The sequence below is a fragment of the Jatropha curcas genome, chromosome 5 (genome assembly GCF_041381405.1).
Source record: "Jatropha curcas cultivar XTBG-Jc1 chromosome 5, XTBG_Jcur_1.0, whole genome shotgun sequence".
NCBI classification, from domain to species: Eukaryota; Viridiplantae; Streptophyta; class Magnoliopsida; order Malpighiales; family Euphorbiaceae; genus Jatropha; species Jatropha curcas.
In genome coordinates, this window is record NC_143155.1 from 4846416 (window position 1) to 4870790 (window position 24375).

Here is a 24375-nt window from a genome sequence, read left to right on the forward strand (position 1 = left end):
TTTTGGACATTTACTGAAAGTATGCCAATATGGTACTTAAAACGTCCGGAATATCGCAAGGATCGCGGAACAGGTCCTGGAATATTTTTTGGAGGTCCGAAACTCCCAAAAAGGCCCCCGGAGCGAGGCACGGTGTCCACACCGGCCACGGCGGCGGCGCCGGGGCAAGGCCTGCCGCCCAGCGCGGGCGGAGGGCTGCCGCCCCGCGCGGGCGAGGCCTGCCGCCCAGCGCGGGCGAGGCCTGCCGCCCAGCGCGCGCGGGGCCTGTCGCCCCACGCGGACGGGGTCTGCCGCGCATGAGGGCGAGGCCTGCCGCCCAGCGCGCGCGGGCGAGGCCTGCCGCCCAGCGCGCGCGGGCGAGGCCTGTCGCCCCGCGCGGGCGAGGCGTGCCGCCCAGCGCGCGCGGGGCCTGTCGCCCCGCGCAGGCGGGGCCTGGCCCCCCCACCCCCCTCGGCGACACCTGCCGCCCAGACCAGGCGGGGCCTGCCGCCCCACCGACTGGGCGGCAGCTACCGCGCTCCCAGGCGGCACCCCCGCCCAGCGTGGGCGAGGCCTGCCGCCCTCCCGGGCGGCACCTGCCGCCGAGCCATGCGGCACCTGCCGCCCGGGACCCGAAAATGGCCTATAAATAGACCATTTTCAGCCTATTTCTGGTGCGCCTTGTCTGTTTTGATAGACGAATCCTTCTCCCTCTCACGCTCCTTGCGTTTTCTTTACCGCTTTTTGCATTTAATTTTTATTGCATTTTTATTGTGATATTCGGACATTAAAATTAAACAAATTAAAATTAATTAATATTTCCTAAGCGAGGAGCTTAATCTGGAATTAAGAAGCGGTCGTCGATTAAATCAGGTATGTAAACAAAACCCTGCCTATTTAATTTTAGCACTTCATGCATATTTCTCTTCTACTCTTAATAATTCTACAATTGCATAAATGCATCCACGTCATTATTTTTTTTTTTTTTTGGTAAATAAACTGCCTTAATTAATTTGATTAAGCTTAAATGCCCGGTTAATCAATAATCGTGGTATTAAAGCCTTAAATCCGACAATATTGGCTAAAAGAGCCTAGTTAATTAATAGCTACGGTTCAATTGCCTTATTTCGAATAAATCTGGCTTAAGTCCAATTAATCAATAATTGTGGCTAAAAGCCTTAATCAATCACGTTTCGACAATAAATTGTGATTAAACTCGAACGCCCGATTAATCGATAATCATGGCATTAAAGCCTAAATCGCACATTTTGGCAAACTAATTGTCTAAAACAACACATTTCGGCCAAAGGCCCAAAATCAACCATTTTAGCGATAAATCGCTTAAAATCAATCTTTTGGCAAAATGTCTTAAAATCAACCATTTTCGGCTTAAAACCGTAAAATCAACCATTTTAGCGATAAATCGCGTAAAATCAACATTTTTGGCAAAATGCCTTAAAATGAACCAATTTTCGGCCAAAGGCTTAAAATCAACCATTTTAGCGACAAATCGCTTAAAATCAATCTTTTGGCAAAATGCCTAAACAAAAATGCACGAAGCATACACACAATCATGCATAAAGCATACACACAAAAATGCACAAAGCATACACAAAATCATGCACAAAGCATACACACAAAATGCACAAAGCATACACAAAATCATGCACAAAGCATACACACTCATGCATAAAGCATACCCATTCAAAGCCCTTCAAAGAAGGCCTATCGAACTACGTTGACTTTGATCTTCCATTCAAACGGAAGTACGTAGGCACGTTCGGGATTTAACCCCGAGCGGCAAGTCGAAATCACTCAAACATTTCATTAATCCATCATTCACCTTGCAAAGCATTCATTCATCGGTTAGTTCATCAGCATGACATAGTCTCGGGATCCATCTCGGGTTCGTAGATTGTGCCTTAATCATTGGGATAATTAATCTAGTAACTAGGTTAATTAAAAATGGAGTCACTTAGGGTTTTTTTCCTAGTTTACCCTAAAATAATTAAACAAGGTGGCGACTCACACACATTACGTGTATTTCTTCTCATTCATCATATGCATCACATGCCAATGATATTTGGGGAAGGGGTTCACAGCGATGTATTCTCAGAGTGACTCACTGTCTACTATTTTCAAGTTTATCAGGTCCGATGATATCTTCTTGCTCAGTATGCATGTCATAAACTGAGCTTTGAATGCTGCCTTTAACTGGGTGAAGTTGCATATGGATCCTGTTTTGAGCATTTGGAACCACTTTTGAGCCAACCCTTTCAACATTATCGAGAATGTGCTGCATAAGAGGGCACCCCTTGTCATTTGGATGTGCATCACCATATGAAAATTTGCTAGGTGGCTTCTTGATCGGTGGTTCCATCATACGTCTCAAAGCTTGACATCTTGAATTTATGGGGAAAAGGCATTGACATGATCTTCGGGGTTAAAGGTGAGTCATTTCTCAGTTCGAAGTCAGTGTTGTCTCCCGCTTCTCGAAAATCTTTTAGAATTTGTAAAGTTTTTGCTTAGAAGTTGTCCTCATCATTGTGCCCTACATTCTCGAGCAAAGGAATGGACTGTCTATGGGACTAGGTCTTGCCTTAGGTTTCCGTGTGCCAAGAGGAGTCTTCTTCTTCCATGTTCTCTCCCACTGTCTTGTTGGCAATATTTTCTCCTTCTGCCACTATATTGATGTGGCGTCGGCCCTCGAGGGGAAACTGGATAACTGGTTTGGCCATTAGCCTCTGCAAGATAGCTGTGAAATCATTATATGCCTGGGTGAGCATTGCAGCTGGTTGAGGGTCTAACGCGGAGACATCTAGGGGTGTGGGCATTAGCTTATCAGCTGAAGTGCCTACTCCCTCAACATTCTCTACAGGTGGTGCGGGTGTCTTCTCCATTGTGATACAGTAGAATGCTCGTTGTCAAGCAAGGGTAAGCTATATAAGACTGAATGTTCTAAAGGAATCACAGTTTTGCTCAGTCCACGTTCACTGCACCAATTTGATAATAGTCTAAATGTGATGATCAGAGTAATGGTTTCTCTGTGTTATATATTAGTGAAAAAAGTGTCATTAGTCCTCCCTTTAGATAATGTTTTACTTTATATATGTGTTGAAAATGTGGAGTGTGATATGTGATCATGAGATCGTGAAATCTGGCATTATCTCGTGAGATTCCACCCATATGTTTAAGTTATGTTACGTGGAGTGATGCTCGGGTTTTTGGTAAAATCCTTGTTTGTCAAGTAGATATATAGATAAGTGGTTGAAATAATATAAGTTTAAAAGTTTTTACTATAATTTTTACTTTTGTTCGAATTCTAATCTTGAGATTTTTTTTTTTTTTTTTTTTTGAAATTAAAAGGTTAAACAAAGGTAGTAAATAAAAAACTTGCAATAAAAATGTGACCAAATTACTATTGTGCTTAAATTTTTTAAGTGATATAAATTGAGTCAAAACTAGCTAGGATAAGTTGAAATTTATCATTTTCTAAAATAAATTAAACTTGGTTTTACAATTTCTATATACCGCTGCACTTTATTATTTAATAGAAATATTATAATCGTACCCTATATTTTGGAAAAAAAAAATTATCCTTATTATTTTAAAAAGAGATTGTTATGTCTTTGTATTTTGAATTCGTTATACTACATTGTCCTTCCGTTCAATATTTTTGATTTTAGACGTTAAATGCCTATAAAATACCACAATTGACCCTGATTTCATCTCTTTACCATATCTATCTTCTCTTCTACTCCTCGAGCAAACCCTAATCCTTCCAAGCGAGAATGTTAAACTATTTCTAATTCCCAAAAATTAAAAGAAAATCGAATAATTAAGTAATTAATTAATTTACCAATTGAAGAACTCAAGGACTAAAAACACAATTCTAACTAAAAGAAAGGGAAAAATAATGTCGAGCAACAGTGCCACCACAAAACTGTTTAGCTAAAAATCCGCTAACTCGCTACTAATTAAGGTAAAATTTTTACCCACATGAGGCGTATAGGTACTACAGTGGTTCTCTAAGTGTGTAGTTTCAATATTAATTACTTCTGAAAAATTTTACGTTTCACTCTTTGAGTTTATCATTGATCTGTATGTAATGTTCTTTTTCTGCAGCACATCATTTTCTAACTAGTAGTGCATGGATATGAGTAACCGATTTAAATTTTACTGTTGCAGGAAGGCTATCAAGGATTTATTCACTGGCTTGAGTATTGTAAAAAAAATAAATATGTTAGTTCTTTCAGTAAGTGTTCCTTGTCGCATGGATATGTTTTTCGTTGCTATAATTTTTTTTAGTTTGCAGACAATGATGATATGGAAGAGAAAGAGAGGAAGAAGGAAAGGGTGTTTGAGCCACAAATTTAATTTCTCTCTTTAGACTGTCACATTTTCCATTGACTTATACTTTAAAATTGCACAAAATGATGAAAGAAGAATATAATATAAATAACTGAAAATACGATGATATAATAGTCTATTTTTAAAAATAATAAGGGTAAAATAATTTCTTTTATAAAATACTAGTCTTTTTTTATGACGTACCTTGTACGTTGACAATATATTTGTACTCTTTTAATTTTTTATCTATATAATATTAAAGAATAAGTTTTTTGTTTAAATTAAAATAAATACAATTATTTAATTTAAATTGGACTTTGTTGTACAAACTAATTGTAATGCTACTTCTTATGCACTTAATTCTATTTTATTTATGATGAAGTGGTCTCAAAATAAAATTTAACTCAATCTTTAGTCCCAATCCTTTGGTTCCTATCACTACAAAAAAAATGGCAATTTGCGACCGCCAAATCGGTCGCAAAACGCAAGAAATCAGTCGCTAAGTTTGCTTAGCGACCGATTTGCGACCGACAACCATCGGTCACAAAAGTGCTCGTCGCAAAATATTTTGCGACCGATTAATTCATCGTTTGCAAATTAGCGACCGATAAATCGGTCACAAAAATAAAAAATTAGTCGCAAAATTTGGTCGTGTTTTCCTTTCGAAATGCTGTCACAAATTGGTCGCAGAAACATTCTGTCGCAATTATGAAATGCGGTCACAAATCGGTCGCAAATTTTAAATTTAAAGTTTTTATTTTTGGTTGCAGTTCGGTCGCAAATCCATCACAAAATACAAAAAAAAAGAAAATAAATAAATATTATTATAAAACCATAATTATTTTGCACCTGTGAAAATTGGCATATATATATATATATCACAAACGCAATTCAAAAACAATATAAAAATGTAATTGTTAATGTAGTTAATGTACTGAACAAAATTTCAAAAAACAACTGAAAAACTAAAAATGTCCAAAATCAAATCTACGCGGTTGGTCATCTGCACGATCCAATGTAGAATCGCCGGGAGGGGTGACCAAGGTATCATCTACAACATCGGGATCAGGAGACGGTAGTGGCTGCTGCTGAGATGTCGAAACATTTCGATCTGTAGCAGGCGCAGGATCAGAGGAAAAGTACCAGCACCGGGCTGATCGGACATCCTCATGACATGCACTCTAAGTTCTGCAATCTGTCTCTCATGATCATCAACACGAGCCCGTAATGCAGTAAACTCCTTGGCACTGTGCTCGGGCTATGGTCTTGCGCTGGCTGCAGAAGCGTGAGATGCTGAGTCGCAGTAAAACTGTGATGCCTGAGACCCAATGCCATATACCTTCCCCTTCTTCTCGCCCCCTACAGCCTCGAGATAAAGTGTTACCTCATCAATTCTTGACTCAGCTTCAGATTCATCAGCCTGAGAAGAAACAAGACGCTCCCGAGCTGTAGTATAGTTCTCCAGAAACAAAAAATTAATTAATCAATGCAGTTGCAAGCTTTATTATATTGAACTTTGTACATTTCGCAACGACTAGAGGGTAAATGTAAATATTCTTCATTGTTACTTACATTGACGCTCACCGCACGTCTGTCCTCAATCGGTGTGGGCTCACGACCTAATTTTTCAACCTGTAATGAATTTTTATGCATGATATATTAATATAGTGTCCGTTCATTAAACATCAGTTTCATATACTGTGACTAGTTGACTCACTAATAATCAAGCTATCTCTATAGCAGATATTGATTTGCCTGTGTTTCGAGAAGGTCCTGCTCTATCACCGCCAGTCTCACTGCACCTGTTTTGCGCAAATATCTCCTGCTTTCTCTTGAATGCAGGATCCTCCCAAGCCTTTTGCTAGCTCTCCCATATCTCTTGAGACACGCACTGCTGCTTCTTACCGCTTCTTCTCATCCTATAGGTGAAGTCAGCATATCAGTCAGCGTATAACTTCTCCCAGGCCACTTTCAGCATAGCTGTAATTGCCTCGTCCCATACGAAATGCTTCTGCAAAAAATGAAAAATAAAATTTCAATAAAATGAGGTATCTTGATGAATTGTAAACATTGAATGATGATATAACTTAAACCAAAGCATACCTGAAACTCCTCCCAATAAAAGTCTCTCGCCTCTTGTGGTCCGGCATCCCATGTGTATCCTTCTTTATGGAGTTATAGCTTAATTATCAACATAATTTGCCTCGAGGCTCGAGAGGATGGATATATGCTGAGAAAAAAAAAACACAAGTGAAATATAATTAGACGAAAGCATCATAATGTGAACAAAACCAAGTACAGAGGAAAAAGTGAATAAGTACTTACTGTCCCGCTACCAAACTGAGGCTGGTACGTGGATCTGATGAAGCTTCAAAAGAAGTGACAAATGCTATAAATGTAGATAAATAATTAATATATAATTGAAATGACAGTAATGAAATTTATGATTACCTTGCACAGTAGGTGACTGTGCAGCTAGTGAAGACTGTACTGGTCCAGAAACTGGGGTAGAAGAGGAAGGAGCAGAAGGAAGTGATGGCGGCAGTACTGGTCGCTGAGCAGAGGATGAAGCTCAGATGTACCTGAAGAAGAAGGAGGGATAGTCCCTCCTCGTGCACGAGTACTACGTCCTAGGCCACGAACTCCACGCGAACCACTGCCGGACACGTCTGAATCAAACGCTCTGCCTCTAGCCATCTGTACTGCAGATATCAGAACCTAGATATGTATGTATACAATTATATGAATTGTAGAACATGTGATAAATATGAGTAAAGAAAGTTAATGACATTGAAATTCTTCATTAATAATATTAGATATACATCTATCAATTTGTAACAGTAAAACTGTTCTAAGTATTAAGTGTCTTCATTATCATCCGCTTCCTCCTCCTCTTCATCTTCTTCCTCTTCTTCATATTCATCTTCTGAGGTACCCATGATGATTTGATCTTCTTCCTCTTCATCATCCGATGCTCCTATTTCAACATAAGATCGGCTTTCATTATCCAATCTATCTGTTAAATCTTCAACAACTTGCATCGGCAGCGTATCAACCCTAACTTCTTGAAATGGCTCCGATACTGCGAGTGAAGTAGATTGTTTAGTTTCAAGTGCATGAACAACTGATCTAGCCTTGATTTTACACACTGCCATCTAATCGCAATGATCTCGTTTAAATGATGGGTATAGGATATAGTACACCTGTGCAGCTTGCATTGCCAACATAAAAGGTTCATACTTTGTATATCTTCTTCTTTGATTAATATCTACCAGATTATACTTAAGATGAACCTTCATGCCAATGTTTGGCATAGGATCAAACCATTCACATTTGAATAAGATTGTGCACTTAAGTGGTAGGCCAACAAATTTCCCATAAAAATCGTTTGACACGTCACTGTAGTTTGATCCCTTTATGCAAACACCGTTGTTCATTGTCTTTCTGCTTCTCCCATAACCCTCAGTGTGAAACTTGTAACCATTTACAAAGTAGCCAGAGTAGGCATTAGCAACTGGTAGAGGTCCCTTTGCTAGATACGTAATGAATCTGGTACTAATATCGCTTTTTGACCTTCGAGCCTATGGGAAATAGTAATGACACGAGTGAGATCTAATAATGTACATTCCATGTTGTGTACATTGAAAGTAACTTACATAATATTTGAACCATTCTGCAAATTTCGAGTCTAGTTTTGCATCAATTGTAGTATCAGTCAAATTGGGATTTTAAAGCTGCAAAAGATTGATATATTTCCTGTTTATGAACGAACAAAATTAGCATAAGTATGATTTAACTACGCCCCACACCAGGTTTAGATTGTCTACAATATGTATACTTACTGTACAAATGGTGTAATCTCTTTGCAATTCAACAAAATATAGGTTTGAGCCGCTCGTATCTCTGCATCAGTCAATCGTCTTTTTTTTTATTTACCAATCGTACGCCCAGGATAGGTGAAAATTGTTAGATTTCCTTCAAACTCAGATTCTATTCGATCTCCTCCGTCATCGTTACGTGGCACTCTCCGATGCTTGGTGAAAACATGTGGTTCGAAGTAGTGTGAACAGAAGGTGGAAGCTTCTTCCACCAAATAAGCATTGCAAATTGATCCCTCGACCTTTGCCTTATTGTGCACATTCTTTTTAATTTTCTACAAGTGTCTGTCATTGTACAATGCCAATATGTAAGTATGAGTTGAAATAAATGATGTAATGATTAGAATGGGATGTTAATAATTCACCTCTCAAATGGATACATCCATCTATATTGTACCGGTCCTACTACACGACATTCATAGGGCAAACGAATCGGCAGATGCTCCATAGAATCAAAGAACCCGGGTGGAAAAATTCGCTCCAATTTGCATATCACTACTGGGATTTCTCGCACTAATTGGTTCATATCATCGCATCGAATAACATTCATCGTCAATTCCTTGAAAAAGAGACTCAATTCTGTCATTGCTTCCCAAATTTTCCCTGGCAATAATTCCCGAAATGCCATAGGGATCAATCTTTGCATTATAACATGACAGTCATGGCTTTTCATACCAAACAATCTGTACTTCCTCATGTCCACACATCTACCCATATTTGAACAGTATCCATCTGGAAACCTTAATGATCGTACCCATTCGCACAATAATTGCCTTTGGGATTTATCTAAACAATAACATGTCTTTAGAAACTTACCAGTAAGTACAAATTGCTCGAGTTCTGGTCGACGACAAATTTCCTTCATGTCTGCTCTCGCTTTTGCATTATTCTTGGTTTTCCCTTCAATGTTCATGACAGTGTTGAACAGATTTTCAAACACATTTTTTTCTATGTGCATCACATCAAGGTTATGACGGATAAGAAGTGAACTCCAGTATGGAAAATGCCAGAAGATGCTTCGCTTTTTCCACCCGCTATTCCTGCCAATTCTTCCATTTGCCTCATCTGCACCTAACTCTGTAACTTTCATAAGGCCCAGATCTTTAATTTCTTGTAATATTTCAGCTCCAGACTTCACAGGCGGAGGGGGTTCAGCAATAGTCGTGTTGTTTCTAAAGCATTGTCGATTTCTCCTCCAAGGGTGAGATTCTGGTAAGAATTTGCGATGAAAATCAAACCAACATTGTTTACCTCCATTTTTTAGTGTAAATGCATTCGTGTTTTCCATGCAATGAGGACAAGCCAATTTGCCTGCTGTACTCCACCCAGATAACATTCCAAATGCTAGAAAATCACTGATGGTCCAAAGCAAAGCAGCTCGCATTATGAAATTCTGATTGGTCGAAATATCGAATGTTTCAACCCCATATTCCCATAAATAATTAAATTCGGCAATCAAAGGCTGCAGAAACACATCAATTTTGTGTTTCAGATTAGTAGGGCCAGGTACAATAACACACAAAAATATATATTCATCTTTCATACACATTGACGGTGGTAGATTATATGGTGTGACAATGACAGACCATGATGAATATTGTTGTCCTGGTTGCCCAAACGGCTGAAACCCATTAGTACAAAGCCCCAATCTCACGTTTCTCATATCAGCAGCAAACACAGGATGAATGTTATCAAAATGTTTCCACGCTTCAGAGTTTGACGGATGAGTCATTATACCATCCTCATATTCATGCAAAGCATGCCATGTCATGTGTTCAGTTGTCATCTTAGATACATATAACCTTTGAAGGCGAGGAACAAGAGGGAAATAATAAATCTTCTTGAAAGCGTTCTCTCTTTGTACTCTACCAGTCCCTTGACCCCGCCGTTGATATCTTGGAAGATTACAAAACTTGTATTCTCTGAATTCCGAGTCAAGGCCCTAGTATATCATATAATTATTACGACAACAATCAATCTTTTCCACGGGTAGTCCCAATCCCCGAACTAATTTTTTTGTCCGGTAAAAATTATCAACCATTGAATGGCCTTCATGCAACATTTCTTTTGCTAACTGCACAAAATCATCGTAACACCTTTCTGAAAAATGGTGCTCCGCTTTCATGTGCAGTAATCATGCCACAACAGATAGAACTGAATGATTCTTGCATCTAGGCCACAGTTCACTGTTAGCTGCACTTAGCATGTCAAACAATTGTTGTGCTGCTACGTTTGGCGATTCCTCCATATTATCCCAATGACATTCTACTCTACTCGCATCGATTACCATATCATTGCATTGATTACCATACTAAAATTGATAAGGCTGACCTTCTAAACTTACCGGAATAGAGTGGCCTGACCCACTGGAAACTCGAGGTTCACCATGATGTATCCATTCGTAATAATTTTCCACGAACCCATTTTTGCATAAATGAAGTTTAATTGTATCGATATCTAAAAAGGCTCTATTTCGACACTTCTTGTGATTAGATGGACACCTCAACTTATTACCATCCATACAATTGGGATTACCAACTGCAAACTGTATAAACGCCTCCAGTCCTTACAAGAACTCGTCTTAATATCCCATTAACCTCATACCTCCAGTACATTCAATCTCGATTAGTCCGCATTTTGTTTACCTAATTAACACTGTGTTTATAAAGGGCAAATTATATGTAATTGCATTAGTCTAAACCATCCTTAAAACATGCCAAATGTAATGTTCAATTTACACTTCTAACTTACTAAGGTTATTTCTATAATAAGGGTAACTATATATAAATGTAAACTCACTAAGTTCATTTATTCAATACTAAGGTTATATATAGTTCTATATATATATATATATATATATATATATATATGAACCTCCTATAATAAAGGTAAATGTACGATTCCACATATTGAATTTTTTGGAAAAAAATTCAACAGCACTTCGGCACAACACAATCAAATCTCAAATACAAACACACTTCAATAAACACTTCTATATCATACCAACATTCTCCAAAGGCAAAATGGTCACTACTAGGCCTCCAACCCAAACGCATCATTCATTTAAAAAAAAATATTTAAGAATAATAACAACAATAATAACAAATAAAATGCATTATTTCATAATTACAAAAAAAGAGTAATTTTAGTTACGTAACTATGTTTATTTGTCATTTATTTTAGTTACACAATTATACTTATTTACTTGCACATATTTTAATTGATTTAGTTCTTTTTTTAATATTAATTAATAACATGTAATTTTTTATTTTTCAATCAATTCAACTCAAACTAAAATTTTAAAATTGCATTACATAAAATTACATTGATTAAATTACATATATAATTTTGCCTAATTCCAATTTTATCATTCTTTTCAATAACACATGTACAAAATTCAACACCAACTAAATCACAACTACAAATCTGTCGACAACTAAATAACAACTCATTTTTTTTCATGCAACAAAAAAATGAATTCAATTTAATAAATGAATTCCACGCAATATTACAATAAAAATGAATACAATGTAATAAATGAATTCAATTTATATTAAACAATATTACAATAAAAAGATGATTATAATATATAAAATTATTATAATAAAAAGACATAAATCGCATTTCAAAAAAAATGAAAATAAAATAAAATAAAATCAAACGTACTTGAACTTGTGTCCAAAGAGCGCGAACGCCGATGAGAAGTGACCGGGGTTGCAATGGAGCGGAGATGGAGGCGTCAAGCGGGCTAGAGCAGCACGGCAAGACACTGGGACGGTGCTGCGAACGGAGGAGAAGAGAGGAGATTAGAAGAAAGAAAGAAGAAGAAGGAGGGCGATTGGCGTTTAAAGCTCTAAAATTTGCGACCGACTGGTCGGTCGCAATTTTTAACTCTTCAACGTCGTTTTACTTCGCACTAAAATTGTGACCACCCTTGTTGGTCGCAAATAATCGGTCGCCAATCGGTCACAAATCGTTTGCAGAATTTGGTCCTTAATTTGAAGCGCGCAATTTTGCGACGGAATAATCTATGGTCGTACATCGGTCGCAAATCCGTCGTACACTTGTCGCAAACTAGAAAACAAACTCGCGGAAATTTTTAGCGCTACAATTAGCGACTGTTTGTCCATAGGTCGCAAAATTGCCACCGAATTTAGTCGGTTGCAATAATCAGTCGCAAAATGGCGATTTTTTTGTAGTGCATTTTATAAATGCAAAATTTTAAAATCTTAATAAGTGCCCAAAAAGAAATCAAGTCATCACTCAATCTTCAGCTTCTTGCCCTCAACCCCAAATCAATATCTATATACAATTATAATAATAAATTATTTTTTACTACTTGGTAAAGAAAAGAAATAAGCAGATGATCTGAACTTATAATGGTAATTACTTTTGCTATAGTGACAGTATTACTTACCCAATGTATTAGAGAAAGGAATATATGCACATGCAAACAAATTCTTGAAACCCTAAAAAGTGATCCAAAACAAAAATATATAATTTTAGTTTTTTTCATATTTTATAAATACTATTTTCTTTCAAGTCAAACAGATTTAGAATATAATAGAAAAAATATTAAGAAAATTAAAAATATTTAATCATCAAGAGGTCATCTATTTATTGCAAGGGAGATATAAATCTCTTACTACATTAATTCAGTAGTGAAAAAGAAAATAGAAAAAGAATAAAAAATAAAAAAAATTAGTTATTAAGAATAGAGCTCTTTTCGGAACTCAACATATAACAGGAAATAAATTATATTAAAAAAATACTATAGACACCTAAATTTTATTTAAGTTAATTTAATTATTAGCTTAATTATTTAATTAGCCAATTAAACTTTTGGTTAGTTAAATTAAATAATTTGTTTTAATAACCAATCAAAATATTTAAATGATTATTAAAATAAATTATTGGATAAATATTATTTACTGCATAAATAAATAATATAGTAAAGTCCAATAAAAATTGGCCAAGTGGACCAATTAAATTAAATCTTGGCAAATAAGTCAGGCTTCTACATAAGTTAAGTTATGCAACAGCAGCCAATGAGAGCTTGCCAAGTGGACCAATCAAATCATATACTTAGCAAGGGCACTCCCTCAAATCTCTATAAATAGGAGGTCTCTCTTCACATAGAGGGACACACACAGACATATAGAGAGAAAGACAAAAAAGAAGCCTCAAAACTCTGTCAAACTCAAGACTACAAAGCTCTCTCAAGTCCAAAGAATCAAAGTTCTTTCAACTTCAATTCAAAATTAAGTCTCTTCGCCCTTTGAATCGTTCAAAGTTCATTCTACATCAATTCAACATAATCCCCTTGACCGTTGAATAGTATTCAAGATTAAGTCGTTTTGACCCTTGAATCGTGTCTGCGAAAACAAAGAGAAGAATTAGAAGATAATCTTCTTTGTAATAGGAGATTCCACACTAGAGATTGTATCCATTTATTATTATAAATTCAATTTGTATTTTTTATATTTTTGTTTCTTAATTTCAGGAACAAATTTTACGCATATAATTACCAATTTCAAAAATCAATCCATTCTTTTAACTGGAAATGTTGTAATTTAATGAAATTTGATGTTGATAGACAAAAAAAAAAAAAAAATCATAGCCAAGTCAATAAATGAAAATTACAAAGCAAATAATACTATGATCTAATTTTGTTTCTTTATTTTTCTAAGTTCCAAATTTAAAATAAATAAATAAGTTAATTAATTAATAAAAAATTACATAAAAGAAAAGCCCTATCATTGCCAAATAAACCTTCAATTTTCCCACAACCGTACAGAAAAAGAAGAATATATTTTTTTCTTTTTTGTTATCTATACATATTTATTTAAAAAATAATGTTTAGAAATTATATCCAATCAAATAATAAAATGAAATTTTTTATTTTTATCTTAATTACAGGTATCCTGCTTGCACCAGGTCGGCTCAAGAAGGGGTAAAAATGTTCCCAGCCGATATTTGCTCCATTCATAAAGATAGAACCCTCGACCTCACTTAAGGTAGAACAGTGACGAATCACTCATCAGTCTAAAATATAATTTTCAAATTAGCTATAACTAAAGCTATTTTAGGATATTTCAAATTTAATTAAGGTAGATATCAGAAATCTCATTATTCCCCTCCTATTTCCACATTTATATATGGTATAAATAAATAGGTAGGGTACGATTCTAATTTCCCATTATTTAGTTTACTTTTCAAAGGATTGTAGAATATAATTTTGCTATTACATTTTTTTTAAATAATCTATAATAGTCATCTCTATACCAAGTTTGTATTTATGTTTTAAAAAAAATTGTTTTTTATTTAATTATTTTGAGATATAATTTGTATATATATATATATAATCCTGAAGTAAAAAAAATCTTCAAGAAACTTACGTGACACTCTATTCTTTCAAGATTTCATTTTTTTCTTTTTTACAAATTTTCTAATTTTCTAATTAATTATTAAATATTTATTTTTCTACGTCTAATATCTAATCTAACATATATCTAAAATTTTAAATAATTAATAATTTAAAACTTTTAAAATTTTGAATTTATTTTGACTTTTGAAATTAAAAATTTTTAATTTTAAAATTAAAAATTTTAAAACTTTTGAATTTCTTTTGAATTTTGAAATTAAAATTTTAAAAAAATTTTAATTTATTATCTATTATCTATACATGTACCCTCCTTATTAATCATTTCCAATGATTATCTTCCATAATGGTTTTGTACTTATTTTTTGTTTTTTTTCAATTTTCTGAGTTTTGATTGCTTTTTTTATTTATTTCTTTATTTGTATATATGTGTGGGTTTTTGTTTGCAACTTCAATTTAGATAATGTTAATTCTTTTACTTCAATCCGAATAATGTTAGTTCCTTTTCTTCGACTGAGGTAATATTAATTCTTTGCTCTCCCTTTTTCCTTTTTTTTATAAGATTTTTTAATTTTTTTGTGCAATTTTTATAGTCTTCTCTTTTTTTTTTCTTTTTTTTTCTGTGCATCCTATGCTTTCTCTTCTCTTTATTATGCAGGTATGAGAAATATCATGCTGATGGAGACGAAGAAAAAAAAAAAGCCAACTATTAATCCAGTTATGTATTTTTTTTAATTTATTATATTTTTAATAAATAGTAGAAAACTGTAAATTTTTTTATTCATTACTTCATATTCATATATATGTAAATTTTAGTTATTTATAATTTTTTTAGTTCATGTAATTATTATTATTATTATTATTATTATTATTATTATATATATATATTATTCTATAATTTGTCAGTAAATTTCATGATTTGAACATTTGAGTTTTGAGAGAGTTGCACTAAAATTGGGTAGAGAAATATAAATATAATTTATATTTATTTATTTTGAGTATCTGAGTTTTGAGAGAGTTTCACTAAAATTAGGTGGAGAAATATAAATATAATTTTTATTTATTTATTCATCATCATCATTTTGCCAAGAGAAATCTCTTTATTTAAATTTATATCTATGTAGCAAAGTGAACATTTACACCTATCTGTAGTTAAAATAATATTTTTATTATTTAAATTTTATTATCATTTATATCAAATAATTATATTTTAAAAAGTAATATTCATTGACAATAATAATCTATATTCAATTTCAATTTTTATTTTTTTATTTGATCATTTAAAATACTTTTATGTTTAAAAATTATTATTTATTTAAAATAATTGACTACATTTATATTTGAATATTTATTTTTTTTAATTTTAGATTGACTTGTTTAATTTTTTTTTCTGTCTTTTATTTAGAATAATTATCTACTTTTAGATCTATTATCTTTATTTATAGATGAAATTTTTTTTATATGTCTTTCAAATTTGTAATTCTATATATCTTTATTTGTAAGTAATGCTTATCGTTTAAGCTTTATATTCTATTTATTTATTTACTCTATTTTAGTTTTTATATATATTTATATATGTATGTATATATAATTTTTTTATTTACTTTTTTTATTTCTCTGAAGTTGTAGGATTTATTTTTTTTATAAATATTTATTTTTTTATGTGCAGTAAAAAGTAACATTTAATACCATATACAATAACAAAGTAATAAAGCAAACCACACAATACAAAGGCCTCCGCCTAGTTTTATTATTATTATTTTTGGATTTCGAATGATTAATAACAATAATCATAAATTAGGATATCAATTTGAAAACAATTGTTATGAGAAAAATCCAAAATTTAATTTAAATAGAAAAATAAGAGATAAAGATGTAATCCAAAATTATTCTAAAATGTAATGTGCCATCCCAAGCTGGACTAGTAAGACATTGTTCGCTTTGGACCGAACTCACTCAAGCTCGTACAGTTTTGTTCTTGGGCTAAAACCAACTCAATAACCCAAAAGACCTCTTACTAGTCTAAGATTTATCGTTCTTATGGGCTTCACTTACACCTTATACTTAGCCGATATAGATTCTCCTAGAGTGTCACATGTAAATTCGGATATCAAAAATTTTATCAACTAAACCAATTAAAAAGATTATTTCTTTGTATCATTGTGAAAAAATGAAAATCAAATTCCTTTAAGAATACTAATATATAAAATTTAATATTTAAAATTATTTTAAAAATATATAAACACTCGGGAAGAAGGGAGTAATAACTACCAGTTATTTATTAATTCATAATAATAATTATAAATTTTATATGCCATGGCAGATGGAAAGACTTCGGTGATTGTTAAGTGCAAAAAATTTCAAGCTGCAAGCTATAGTGTTAAACTCCTATTTTTTTTCTTGACGTAGAGATTTAAAAAAAACATAAAAAAAAAAACTGAAAGAATTGTAGAAAATAATTTGGCGTTAATGGAAAAAAAGAATGAAGATAGCTGTGCATCTAGAATTATAATCAACAATTAGTCAAAAAATTACGTTCCGCGCGGGTATTGAAATATTATTTTGTTAATTATTGTAATTGATGTTATTATTATTTTTTATGAATAATCAAATTGTTAGGAAGAACCATCAAAATTCTTACTTAAAATAATTAATAATATCAAATATCATAATTATTTGTAATAAAAAGAATTATAATAATGTTTGCAATAGCATAATTGATAGCTTATAAGATATCATATCACAGACTATTTTTAGAGAAAAATTAATAGTATTTAGAGTTTTATTGCTTTTTGAGCTATCCCCTTTTTTAAGAAATAATGTTATATATATAGGGTTTTTTCTTGAATTTCAAGTCAGTATTTAATTAGGAAAACATATATGTTTCTAATTAGGAGTTTATGTTTAATATTCGTATTAGTCCATATAATTGTTGGAGACTTGCGTATAAATTACCACTAAATCTATGGTAAATATTTAAATTTTATCAATAATATTATAAATTTATAACATTGTAATCAAGTTTTATTATCAAAATAACCCCATAGAGGAGGAACTAATCACATATTGAAACTCGGTCAAAGATGATGGTTGAAATGAAATTTGAGAAATTCCATTATGTTTAGAAGACATTTAGGTACTTGGAATGACTTGTAAATAATAGCACATGAGAATTTAGAAATATAATTCTATAGAGAAAATTATTAAATGTAAGAGCTACCCAACTAAGTAATTATACAACTACAAAGTAAAATTTTAAATTGGATTAAATTTGATAATAAAAAATTTGTTTGGTTGGTGGTAAGTAGACTAGGGAAGTGCATAAAATGCTTGTGTTTAGTTTGCATTATTAATTCTACTTCTTGAGAAGTAGATTATCTAACTTCCGTTACACAAGAGAGGTAAGTTCCTTAGGTATGGATAGGGAAGTTGCATTTCCCTAGTTAAGTGTAATGAATTTACTAATTTATCTTATAATCTAAATTTCACTCAAATTTATATTATGGCTATTATTGTAATTTGTAGTTTGAGAGATTCACTCTTTAGGAAGTTGATTTGCGTACCAAATACATACAAATTATACTTTCTGAAAAGTATACTTCTTGGGAAATCGGCCATTGTGAACTAAATGAAGCCTAAAATTTTGTGGCATTGAGCTTATGACAATACATAAGAGAAATATCTGAACATTATCTAGTTATTTAGTTATTTTTTTATTAATTATCTGGTATTTTCATTTTCGTTTTCATACATTTTAGAATAATGGTGCATTACATTTTTTTTCCGTTTAGGTAGATTACATTTTAGAGCACTTTTAAGTTATATTTTTAAAATTGATATTACTCTGGTGTTAACAATTACTACTCTCAAAATAACACCATCTGAAATTTAATTAATAAAAAAATAAAAAAATAATGTTAATTTCGAGACTTCTAACAATAGAAGTAAACAAATAAAAAAAAAAGATATATAATGACGATTTAAAGTTAATCAGATGTTAATAAGATGTCGTCTGATTGGTCTTCTCACTTATATAAAGATTGAGAGATTTAGAGTTTAAGTGCTCTCGATCACAAGATACTTCACCAATTTACCTTAGAAACTACTTGTTGGAAAAATAAATGTACACTTATATCGATTTTTCTTAGTTAAAGTGTTTTCAGTACATTTAATCATTTATCATAGTCTATGCCACTACAATTACTAAAATTTATTTTCATAACTTTTTATTTTGAATTTATTTTTTTATATTTATATTTATTTTTTATTTTTATTTTAAAAATTGATTATTATTATTATTATTATTATATTGGTATACAAAGTTACTTTTATTCTTGATACTTGATTATTATAAATGGTTATATATATTTTTTTTTTCTATAAAATCTTTTGAATTTTTTGAATTTTTTTTATAAATTCAAATAAAAAAAAAGCCAAAATTCGGTTGAACCGAATTCACCTCATCCAATCGTGACCTAGTCATTACGCCAATTCGATGTCCAATCTAGTTAAAAACATTGTCAGCAAGAAATTATTTTAAGGTATTGCTATTAAGACGAATACGAATACGAACGTCAGACAAAATTTTCCAACTTATTTTCACAATATTTTCTTATAATTATCCCAACATCATGAAAACCATAAAATCCTGATAAAAAAACTATAGATTCGCTTTAATATTAATTTCAAAATCATCATGAAAATTCATAGTAAAAAACAATCAATCTCTTTTAATGAGATCTGTTTACAATAATTAAAGAAAATGGGAGTAGATATGAAAATAAAAAGAAAAATTAAGTTTTGATGAAATTTATTCAGAGGCAGGAGTAGGGCTGCGCAAACAGTCGGTTCGGTTCAAACCGAACTAAAGCCACAAAATATAAATCGAAATTTCTTTACAATAAATTAAACCGAACCAAAATTTGTATATGAATCGAACCAATCAATTCGGTCTATTATTGTTAGTTTTTAACATTTTGGTTCGGTTCTAAATTAACCACTGAATGTTTGTATAATCGAATTGAACCAAATAATAAATTCAGTTCAAACTAAACGAACCGACTAATCGAATCTCTTTTAGGCAACAAACCGAGCCATATCAAAATGAATCGGTTTGATTTTTAGTTTGGTTGGTTCGCAAATTTTGCTCACCCCTTGTGAGGAGAGAGGAGAAATTTTTTATAAGGAACACTTTTGTCAAAGTTATGTTTTTGAAAATAAACAAATAATATAATTTTGAACTTCTAATAAAAAAACTAAACAAATAAAAAACGGTAGGAAATAACCAAATAATGATATTTTTAACCCGCGTGCTTTTTACGCGGGGTCCCACAACTATAAATGGCTAATCTCAACACGGAACAATACAATTCTCTATTCTCTTCTCTTGAATTGGAATTCCGAGGAAGGTTGACATCGCCGGTGGGATTTCCGTTGAAGGTCAGTGTCTCCGGTGCAATTCTCGTCCAGGCGATTTTCTTCTAGTTCAACTGCGTCTTTGTTCTTCAAATTCTGAAGGCTGCCGCCGGTGTGGGCACATAGTCGGCAATCAAATTCTGTTGTCGGTTTGATTTCTAATTTCCAGCCAGATTGTAATTGTTATTGAAATAGCAAATAGAGATTGAAATCATTGAAATTTTGATAAAAAATTGTAATTTCTGATATTGCTATCGCGATGGGCATTCATTATAAATTCATGAGTGTAAAAGATTACAATTCAATTCCATTAGATAATGCTTTTATCTCTGTTCTTTTGTTGAAAAGGAAAATTGTTGAATTGAATTATAAATCAAAAAAGAAATCCGATTCTAATGGCTTGTGTTTGGGCACTGATTTTGATCTCTTATTAATTAATGCTCAAACTAATGAAGAATATACTGATGATTCAATGTTAATTCCTAATAATTCCACTGTCTTGATTCGCCGTCTTCCTGGAACTCGGCATCGTAAGCCTATCGACGCTTCACCTATTCTTTTTGTTGAAAAACAGCAGCCAAAAAGTGCCTCTAATAAGAAAACTGCTTCTGCTTCTTCTGGTACTTCTAGTGCTGGCTCTGCAAGTACTATTACTGATAATACTGGTTCTGCTAGTACTAGTAGTACTGGTTCAGGCATTAATGATTCTGGTTCTGGTGGTAATATTGGTTTATATAGGAGAATGAATGCCTCTGTCACTGCTGCTGCTACCAATTCTAGTTCTGGTTTTGTTTCTCGAATGACAAAATCTACTCAGGACTCTAGATTATTTGATAATGGTTTGTGTCCGATTCCTGGTATGGGGTCTAGCACGAATCTTGATGAATTAGATGATGATGAGGATAGAAAGATTAAAATTCTAGTCAACACTCCGGCGTTGCCCGGTTGGGGATTTGGGAGCGAAAGTGTTGGGGGCGGCAGAGTTGTCCGAAGAATGGGTGGTTATGGTTTTTGTGGTGGGTTGGAGAAGAAAACACCTCCTGAAGGCTATGTATGTCGCAGGTGTAGATTTCCAGGGCATTTTATTCAGCACTGCCCTACTAATGGTGATCCAGATTATGATTTTAAAAGAATGAGGCCTCCTACTGGTACTTCCAAGTCGATGCTGATGGCAAATCCGGATGGCTGTTCTGAATTGTTGAGTGTTGCTGCTGCTTGTACTGGTGTTTTGCAGACAAATGAGAAGGAAATGGAATGCTCAACTTCGAAGAGAGCACGGCTTTTTACTGATATTCCAGAAGAACTTCTCTGTCCTCTATGTAAGCAAGTAATGAAATATGCTGTTCTAACAAGTAAATGTTGTTTCAAGAGCTTTTGTGATAAATGTATTAGGGATCATCTACTTCTTTCTAAGCTGAACTGTGTTTGTGGAGCAACAGAAATGCTTACAGATTATCTTATTCCGAATATAACTGTTCGGAATACAATTAATCGCTTTTTAGAGTCTGGTTCTGGTAGTAGCAGTAGCCGTGAAAGTGCCAAAAGCAATTCTGTTCAAATTGAGAACAAGCAATCAGCTTACTGTTGTTCAACAATTCTATCTGCTGAATCATCTGAGAAAGAGCAAAAACAATCCGACTCGACACAACTATCTGCTAAGACAGCTGATGAAGAAGTCCAGCAAAAGACAGTTTCTAATGAGATAGGAAAGAAGAAGAGAAAGAGGAAAGCTTCTGAAAATGCAGAGGTTGGAATCCATATGATGCCAGTCGGTCCTTATGCCTATAATCCATATTGGGATGCTATGAAAGCAAGAATGGGAGGATATATGGTTCCTTATGGTGTTGGTGATATGACATATGGATTGAGCCCTTTTGGCATGCCATTCCAACACTAGTAGATTTTTGAAAGCCATTCATATTTCTTTTCCTTGGTTTTAGTTTCTTAGCATTTTTGGGTTATCTGGATTCTCTTGTAATTGTTGTTTTACCACTTCAATGAAATTCCAATTTCTCCAAAAAAACAGTACATCTCAAATAAGTACTATATATATATATATATAATTAAGGGAAAATAATTAATTTGTCCCTGATATTTGATCAAACTAACTAAGTCACTCAATAGTTTGGCAATATTAATCAAACCACTTGGTCCTTCCCTCTATTTTCTCTAGATTTTTCCATTAAAACCTTAAAAAAAAGACTAAAATACCTTGACACTTAAGAAGGGTAAATAATTAATTCATCTCTGAGGTTTGACTAAATTAACTAAGTCGACCCTACAGTTTAACAATATTAATTAATAATCCCTGAGATTTACCTCTGTCAAACCATTTGGTTATTCCGTCCTTTTTCTTCAGATTTTTTCATTAAAACCTTCAAAAAAAATACTAAAATACCCTGATATTTTAAAAAAAAACTAAACTAACCTTTGTTAGAATTTTCATTTGTCATGGAAGAAAAACGAAGAGTTAGGGAATACATTGATTATTTGATATTCACTCAAAAAAATTTTTTGATCAACATAATGTATCACTTTACTATATTGAGCCGCCAACAAAAAGATGAAAAAGAAAAATATACATCGAGTTAATTTTAATAAAAGTAATAGGCATTTAATTTTAGATATTAATATTCAAGAAAACAAGTTATGTTATATATTCCATTACAAATTACAACTAATGAAATGAAGGTAGGACCATAGGAATAGTAAGAATATTTTAGAAAATAAAAAAAAAATTCACCGTTTTTGCAGAATTCCAGTTGTAAATTTGATAAGACTTAATTGCCATTCCATTATAAAGCAAATAACCTAGGTTAGTTTGGTCTTTTTCTTCTTAAGTGTAATGATATTTTAGTCATTTTTTTTAAGGTTTTAACAAAAAAATCACGAAAAAGATAAATAGAATGACCAAATGATTTCACTGAAGTAAATTTTGGGGATCATTAATTAATAATGCTAAACTATAGGGATGATTTAGTTAGTTTGGTCAAACTTTAGGGACATATTAATTATTTTCCATTCTTATGTATTAGGGTATTTTAGTCTTTTTCAAATATTTTAACGGAAAAATTTGGATAAAATAGACGGAAGGACCAAGCGATTTGACGGAGGTAAACCTGAGGAACAATTAATTAATATTATCAAACTGTAGGGATGACTTAGTTAGTTTGATTAAACCTCAAGGACAAATTAATTATTTTTCCTATAATTAATTGAATGAAATATTGCAATCTTAGACGGTATATTCCAAGTCTTATTTAATTATGTTTTTTCCTTTGTTGTACTCATTCCATGTAATTTAATGCAGGACTTTTGTGTTAATTATTGACCTCAATTACTATAAAACTCTACAAGATAATGTGAGATAAAGAATATTTAGTCAAATTAATAATGTGAGATAAAGATAATTTAGCCAATTAATGAATATTTTATTACAATTTAGGAAATTATCGTGCAAAAACCTTAAACGATTTACATTTGTGGACAGAAAGAGTAACATTTAATAATTTACTTCTTCAACTTCTAAAAACTAACTAATCATGTACCCGCGCAATTGTATAATTTTCTGTTTTTTAATTAAATTGAATGTAAATTTCAAAAAATTATCATAATTTATATTTGTGTTGCTTTAATTTAAATAACTTGCCTATTTATTTTTAATTAAAAAATAAAAAGTAAAACTATAAGCTTCTTTTTTAAATTCTCAAATAATGAACTGAAATATTAATTAGCACAATTAATTATTGCAAATAAATTATTGTAATTCAACTTATATAGTTAATTAATTATATTATTTATTTAAAATTCTCATATATTCAAATTAGATGAGGAATAAGAATATTTAATTTTAATGAAATAAATTTTAGTGAATTGAAATTAATATTTTAATTCTATTTGTTATTGTAATTATGTTATTTAATTAATTTTTATTAACTATGACTCTATAATAATTCCATTAGTTTTTTCTGATAGAAAAACTATTTCATAAAAATTTAATATTTGTTAAATATAAAAATATTAATTATAATAAAATCATCCATTTAAAATACCACATCATCAATTTCATATTTTAATACGTTACACAAGAATTTATTAAGGCCAGTGTTTTCCATATATTCATAGAAAATAAGTAGGTCTGGCCCATTGATACTTCATCCTAGAAGACGAATGAGATTCTGGTGATAGACATATACACTATCTTTAGAACAAATAATCATAATTGTAAAATTTATTTATAAATAAATTCTAAGTAGAATTCATTTATAAATCACTTTTCATGTTTGGTATGTGATAAATTAAAATAAGGAATTCAATTGAATTCTACAAAATTATGTTTGGAATAAATTCTTCAATGAAAATTCATTTGTC

At 32.2% G+C, this 24375-nt stretch overlaps 1 protein-coding gene across 1 annotated transcript; it reads left to right on the forward strand.

Annotated features, from left to right (window-relative positions):
• Positions 1-19938: 19938 nt before the first annotated feature.
• On the forward strand, positions 19939-22022 carry LOC149496100 (E3 ubiquitin ligase PARAQUAT TOLERANCE 3-like). Its single transcript, XM_089721072.1, has one exon. It carries the CDS (start codon positions 20264-20266, stop codon positions 21899-21901), a length of 1638 nt encoding a protein of 545 aa, XP_089577198.1. The 5' UTR covers positions 19939-20263; the 3' UTR covers positions 21902-22022.
• The last annotated feature ends 2353 nt before the right edge of the window (positions 22023-24375 follow it).